General features: G+C 36.2%; 1 protein-coding gene across 10 annotated transcripts in view; it reads right to left on the minus strand.

Annotated features, from left to right (window-relative positions):
• The window catches only part of POSTN (periostin), a 30,794-nt gene extending 25,480 nt beyond the window's left edge, over positions 1-5,314 (minus strand). For all 10 annotated transcript variants that reach the window (XM_066176047.1, XM_066176045.1, XM_066176042.1 and 7 more), the window contains exons 1-2: positions 5,160-5,314; positions 3,586-3,684 (exon numbers count right to left, since the gene is read on the minus strand). In XM_066176047.1, coding sequence (XP_066032144.1) covers positions 3,586-3,684; positions 5,160-5,281 — 221 coding nt within the window. In that variant the 5' untranslated portion in view covers positions 5,282-5,314. The remainder of the gene's footprint in view (positions 1-3,585; positions 3,685-5,159) is intronic.
• Between the last annotated feature and the right edge of the window lie 2,301 nt (positions 5,315-7,615).

Here is a 7,615-nt window from a genome sequence, read left to right on the forward strand (position 1 = left end):
AAATTTAAATGAACAGGATAGAAATTAAAGTGACGGAACTACATGAGGTCACCTACATACTGGTTATAGGAAATAACAAGTATTTCAGAGAAGGTCCTGTACATTGTATGGTGATAAAAAGTGGGATAAGTGAGCCTCTGTTTTTCAAGAAAGAATTGGAAGAAGCTCAGCAATGAAAGAGAGAACTAATTAAGAACAGGCGTAAAACTGGTTATAGAGAAGGAAGTCACTAAAAATGGAGGGATGGACACAAGGGAAAGTTCACAGGTAAATGTAGTAAGGATGAAAGCCAGAATACAAGAAATCAAAACCAGAGTTTAAAAAGCATGTCATCACAGCATACAGAGACTAGCATTGCCAGGGGCCAGGAAATGTTACATAATTATTTCAATGAAATACTCTCATTCTCAAATACACATAAGCTGCACATAACAGCAAACCAGGGCTGAACGATGATTCTGTAATGTAATGTTCATTTTAACATAGTGTTTCTTATAATATATAATGTCTCCTTAATTAATAGACAGAAATAAGGGTTCTACTATTGACCTGTTTGAAAAATTCTTCTCTCTTACAGGAAAATGCAAATTCACTAATGTTATCACAAAGGTAATTTTGGCTCCCTGGAAGAAATTTAATACATTAAACTTTAGGTATTTTTTTTCCAATTATGTTACACTATACAGTATATGGTTCACCATAATGACATCACTGTTTTACATAATAGATTTATTTTTATAGGTGTGGCTGATGTTGGCAGTTCAAAATTTCTGAACACTAATTCCTTTAAGGTTTTTACTGGGTCTTTAACCACTGCAGTCTAGCTTTTAATTTGCAGAATCTTTGGTGGCAGCTGAGTAAATTTCTCTCATGTTTCATAATTTAAAGCTGACAAAAAGTTAACCACAACCACACTAAAATAAACAGCTTAATCAAATGAAAAGTTAATATCTTAATATTAGTATCTTCAACATCCAAACTATTTCAAGAGATTTCAAAGTAAAGCAGACTGGAAGAAAAATAGTAATAAACAGCACGATTGAAATAGTGAGGATTATCATTTCATAAAGGAGAGCAATCTGATAGAGCTGGTGAAGATGATTATTTTTTTTAAACACAGACTTTTATTTCTCCATGCTATGAAAATATTTTTTCTCCATTCTGTAACATGCATATTCATACATGCCATATCCACCCATCTGCCAGGTGCATATTTTCAACTGAAAAACCATCTATTGAAAGTATTTGTACAGTTCTTTTAGTACATCTCTTTCTTAAAACAATTCACTCAAGGCTAGTTCTTGGGAATGCATAGATAGCATACAATTTAGCGTACAGATTTTTACACTAATGATGAACCTTTTACTCTTAGTCCTTTCTGCATCCTTGCCACAAGCTAATAATAAAAACATAATAATCTGGTTATCTGATTAAAAAAAATACATGTGCAGCAGAATAGGAGTCAAAACGTTCTCCCAACTCTGTGAACTGCTTTGTCATGAAAAAATACTTTTTCCTTCCCTGAAATAGCAAATCTTTCCCTCTCCTCCCATGGGAAGCTATGAAAGATTGCAGTTTAATTAGCTTTTGGAAAAAGGAAAGAGGCAGCTAAGTCATAAGCATAGAGTAAGACATGGCAAGTTTCATCCTCATACCACATCCAACAATGATACAATTAATGAAAGACAGAAAATTGGCTGGAGAACATAGTTAAGAAGAAAATGCTTCTTCAGTCAAGCATTACAAGGTCAGTGCCTTTTTACCATGTATCTTGTTACACACAGCCCAGGCTTCTTTTCAGTTATCAAGTTCCTACTTATATTATTCATTGTATTATTCCTTTACAGTTTTCTGCAGTTAGAAGGTTCTTTAGCTGCGCCCAAAGTGTAAGAAAGATGGGATGGGAGAAGAGAGATTTGTATGGAGCATCATCCCACAATAAGGTTAGAGCTAGATAAAACTTGTTGCAAGATGCAGTTCCTCAGTACCACCTGTCTGTAGGCACAGCACACAGGGGAAGTGCCACCTCAGACTAGGCCAGAAATTATCCTCACATGCATCCCCACAGATTCAGTATAAGCCTGTGGCCAAAAGAAGAAAAAAAGCATAAAATTCACATAAGAAATCAATGTTGTGTTCTTGAGGTTGGGGGGGGGGGGGTGTTTCTTTGTTTGTCTTGGTGTTTTTTTGGTTGGTAGGTGGTAGGTGTTTTTTTTTTTGTTGTTTTTTTTTCTGGGGTTTGTTGTTGTTACTGTCTTTTTTTTTTTTTTTTTTTTTTTTTTTTACTACAACATTGTGCTGACCTCTTCCAAAGGAGTATATTCCAAAGGAAAAAAGACAGAACAGCACTACCTTAATCCTTGTTATTCTTGGCTAATAGAACCAGTTTTCAGTTTATTCAAATCAGCTCTGTGACTCATCTGTTTCTAGTTCTTGCTGGCATGGAGATAAAATACTGCTGAGAAGCAGCGGGAAGACTTTTGGTCCAACAAATGCTGATTTTAGGAAATTTGTATGTTACAGTCCTATTGTAAATGGGAATTGCACATAATAAAAACTTTCAACATTTTATAGATATAAGTTAGGGAGGACTTGTTAATGTGGAGATATTGCCATGAGAAGAGCTGTTGTCATTTGCATTAGCGTTCTTATCAGAGTAACCTTTTTAGTCTTGTCTGTATTTCTGGTTTTAGTATGCAAAGTATAAAACTCATTAACGGCTAAGACTAAGTCATAACTGATGCTTTATCATAACCACAAAAACCCCTCAAACAACTCTCAGGAGTTCTATGACTCAACCTATTCTCACACACATTCTTTTCCTCATCTAGCCTTGCTCTTTGAGTTCGTGCACAATGGTAGGGGGATTAAAATAGAAGGGGAAGGGCAGGTGACAATTTTTGAGGAAGACATTGATCAGCCCCGCTGCTCAATGTCTTCCTCTGATTGGCTGTATTAGACTCCCTGGGGCCTTGCACAGGATTTGTAAAATGTTTTACAACTAACATTTACATTTCTCTAAATTCTAGTCATGAGGAGAACTAAGTCTCCATGTGACTTCAGTTCGATGAGTCTAAATTGCCTATTGCTTGAAACTATCTTTCCTAACACATGAAGTTTTCTATCTCTGCTTAAGACATTTTGCTTCTGGAGCTTGGCAAAGTAATGAGTTACCTCAGATTCATTCTGAGAGCAGACTTTCTTTCACGGGAAGACATAACATCTATCTAGGAATAAAACCACAGAAGTAGGTTGCTTTCCAAAACTGCCTGTGAGAATATTCAAGTTCGACTCTAAGCATTTTCAGGAAATACCCTTCTTCCCAATGTGTCTGTGGTAGAATAAAATTTAGTGCCAAAGTTGTCAGCAGTATGGCAGACTTTGCTGAAAAGGTGAAGTATTTTGGATGACTAGCAGTGTGCCCAGAGAAGGAAAGGGGAAGTCAGTATTGCAATGCCACCTGGAGGAGAAGTAAAGATTCTAATATAAGCTATAAACAGTTTGTCTGTGAGAAAAGGAGTTTCATAACAGTACATTTTATTATCTCAGTCAATGGAGAGTAGTTTGGAAGCAGAGCATACTTACGCTTTCTTTCCACAGATGGCTTGCTGGTACCAGTTTCTGCAAGTGCTGAAGTATTTCTTTTTTGTTCCCATAACTTGCTGAAGAGCACAGACATTTGGGCTATGGGTGCAGTGAGAAACATTTTAAAAAGAAGTTTTCGTACAAGAAAAATTCTACATGAAGTAGTAGCAAATAGTAGCAAATTCTTACTCCTGTCGAGTAAGAAAATAACATCTGGCTTCAGTTCCCAGGACAGGTGTGTTTTGAAGAGCCAAGCAAGCACTTGGGACTACCCAGCTGGGTTCCTTGTCAAGTCCACCCTCCCTGCAGTGACAGAAGCTTCCCCTTCATTCTGTTTTGACCCTGTGTCTCTGATGGGCAGTGATCACCAGCTGTGCCTAGGCAAGTCTTGATATCCATTTCTCCGTTCCCCCTGTGAAGTGAATTACCAGCCTCCAGGGACCAGAGCAATGAGGCTCTTTTCATTAAAGTTTTTGTCTTTTGCACATCTGTGCAGCTAAAGGTCGTGGAGAGATGGGGGAAGAAAAGTGCCTTGTTCTTTATGGAGAAGGAAGCCCTGTCTTCTGTAAATCAATCAGCTATTTTGATTACCAACCATTTTGAGTACCGCAGGCACCTAAATAAACATTCTGGGAATTACTGGGGACCAAAGGGTAAATTGGCATGTCAATAAAAGGAGCCACAGACTTCAGAGGAGGAATTCCTTAGCATCGTGGTGTACAAAGATGAATTATTTATGGTCAAATTCCATGGAGCAAAGGTATTTCATCCCTAATTTTTATACTTCTGCAATTAAAAAAACCCATCAGTTTAGAAGTTAAAATATATACTTTACATCGCTGGGAAGTCAGGGAGCTTTTTTATTTGAAAAGCTAAAATCATTTGAAAAGCATGTGTGTGTAGCAGGCAGTGGGAAGATAGGATGGTAAACAACTCTTATTCACAGAATGTTTTTCGCTTAAGAAGACTAGAGGAAAATGTCTTTAGGCACATGTGCTTCCCTGACACCAGCTGTTCAAATTATTTCCATGTGTCCGAGCAGCCTGGCTTGTAAGAATTGCCTTTTGGAAGCCCTGCTGAGCAGCTTGCTGCATTGCTCTGGTGGAAACAGAAATTTCACAACGGATTCCCAGTATATATTCCTATGTTAGAAAACATTTAAATAGAGTTCACTATTTTCATCAGGATAGAATAAAGAGAGCAAATACTGTGGATAGCTATCAACTCTGCAAAAGTTTGAAAACATACATTAAACATTTCTGATATCCCATTACAATACCTATGAACTGAAATTAATTTTGGTGATTCTGAATCACATTTTATCCATTGAGAGAGAAGTGATTTTTGATTTCTTTCCATTTTATGAAGTTTAACAGTATTCTGTCTCCTTTTAAAACTCTGTAAAAAGCTTTTTATACAGGAACAATTCTTGTAAAATGAATTTAAAAAAAATCTGCTTGAATGACAGTAAAAATTCATAGTAAAACATTACATGTAATGTAATACTAGAAGAAAGGGGAGAATAAAGATTAACAAGCTTCCTTTAAGATTAGAAATAAAATCCAGTTACTTACCCCTGGTCGCGTGCCCTTATTCGACTGTGAGTTAAAATCTTGTCATAGTGAGCAAAAGCAGCTGCTTGTTCAACAGCAGACAACAAAAAAGCCGGAAAGGTGAATAAGAAAAAGATCTTCATCTTTAGTCCTCTGTTGCTTCTGGCAAGTCTAGAAGAGAGAACTGGCAAAGGGTCTGGAGAGCTGACAATTTATATACATGTTAGAAGGTGGTGGGAGGGAACCACAGGATCAACCTGAAACTTTGTTCCACCCCCCCAAGAACAGCAGCTTTTGCTGCCAGTTTCAGTAACCCAAATCAGTACCATACATTAACCATATAAATAATTTCTTTTAATCCCCAATTGATTAATTTCTTCCTTATTACAGAAGGCTTAACATTTTATTCTGCTGACATGACAACAGAGAGCTTGAGAAGTTTAGACTTTGACTTACGGTTTAGTATTTATAGTGCTGAGGCATCCAGGGGTCGTGATCATTGCATGTGGTTTTATTCAATCTTTATTCTGATTTTATTCAGAGGAAGATGTTTTCTGTTCCCATAAGAACTGCATTGCTTTCCTTTGTTTTCCATGTGCTCACAGTTATCAGCTATGAGCTGTGTAACTAGTGAAGTTGATGAAAGTTTCAAAGACAGTTGCCTATAACCTGGAATAGCATTTTTGTCTTGAAAAAAAAGCTGTGTTAGTACACATTGTGATTATGAAGTAGTCACTCAATCAAATGCAGTATTAGTTTAAATATTCATTTTAATTCTAATGATAACAAGTTACTGTTACATAATGCTTTCATTCAGAGCTTTATGTAATGTATGATTTCATATCATATCAAAATCTCAGAGTATCTGAAAATTTGAATGCATACCTTTCTGTACTTATTACTCAGTCCTTCAAAAGCCTCTTATACAGTAAATGAAAGATGTAATTCTGAGCCGTAACTGAGGAAACTGAGGCAGAAGTGACAGGATTAAGCCTCCTATGAAGCGATAGTCTTATGGATCCAGGGGCAGTTGGTGTTTGGACTGCAATCCAGGAGTTTGAAATTTTCATGTCAAGAAAAAAAACCTGCCATTTTTATAGATGTGTTTGCATAACACTTTATGGTTTCCAACATTGAGAACCAAGACATTTGGTTAAATGGTATGTGGGCTTCTGTTCTATCATGACCTCTATATACCTAACTTGCAAAAACCTCAAGATAGTTCATGGAAGTGTCAGCGCCTCCTGATGTATGAACTCCATGGCTGAAACCTCACTGACAGATCTACTGACAGAGGTGATGGGTCAATTCTGTGATTTCATATTACAAGCTTTAGGAGAATATCAGTGCTGTGCTCTTATTCCTCTCAGAGCTTTTTATTTCTTTCTTGTCTTTGCAGAAAGAAATACTCTGAGAAATATCACCTCTTAAGTGTCTAGCTATGATACTGCAAGTTGCTAATTGGCCTTAGTTGAGTAGTCTTTGCAGTTCTCAATTTAAAGGTGTAAAAATCAGAAGATACACCGTAAAATTAGCTTGAAAAACCTCAGAAAGTCCCAGAACTGTCCCAGTAACCTGTCTTCTCAGAAGTCCCTCCCTCATCTCTGAGATCTCAGCGTAGCTCAAGTTCTTCTTCTTCACACTTACCATGTAGCACCAAAATGTAAGTAGCAATTAATGCTGCATGCATTGAGCTCTTGTTTACACAGCTATCCACCAAAGTTAATGATTGAGCGATCTGAGTAGGACAACCATTTTTCTTTCCATAGTTTTCCAGTTTTCTGATGAATGACTCCATTCATTCATGAGAAAACTGAATTCAAATCTCAGAGAATGCCTTTTGTTCTCTGCGTTAAATACAATAGGCTATAATCCAATAATTAATAACAAGCCTGCTGACATCATTATACTATATTTAATGAGTCAAGTGTTAGCAAAAAAATTAGTAAATGCAGAGGTAAAATTCATTGAAATAGAGTAGCATAAAAAATAAAATGAACACAGCCTTCATTTTCTGGAAAAATATCTAAATTCCTGAATGAGTTTTTCTGGTGAGTGCTATATAAGAGCACAGATCCTAAAATGGATAAAGCGTATCTTTTAATGGAGATTACTTTCTTGAAAATACCAATCCAAGAAAAATGGCACATTTTCAATTTAAAAACTTTTAGTAATAACAAAACAAAAAGCATAAAGGAGAAAAACAGAAAAATAAGAAAAATTCAAATTACATGAATTTTATTCCTCATTTATGTTTATGATAAACTAGATATAAAGAAAAATATTGGAACCAGGTTTTTTTCGCTTGTGATATAATGCATGATGAACTGCATGACAGAGTAACCATTTAATAATTTGACAATTAAAGTACTGCTCTAGTTAGCTATTTTTTTTTTCACTTGTGCCTGTTGCTACTTTATTTATTTTAATTTATTGTTTAGCAGGTTGGCTACCCCACCAAGATGCCACCTTAGTTT

The sequence above is a fragment of the Chamaea fasciata genome, unplaced genomic scaffold (genome assembly GCF_029207755.1).
Source record: "Chamaea fasciata isolate MVZ Bird 193981 ecotype frontalis unplaced genomic scaffold, bChaFas1.0.hap1 SCAF_2, whole genome shotgun sequence".
Taxonomy (NCBI): domain Eukaryota; kingdom Metazoa; phylum Chordata; class Aves; order Passeriformes; family Sylviidae; genus Chamaea; species Chamaea fasciata.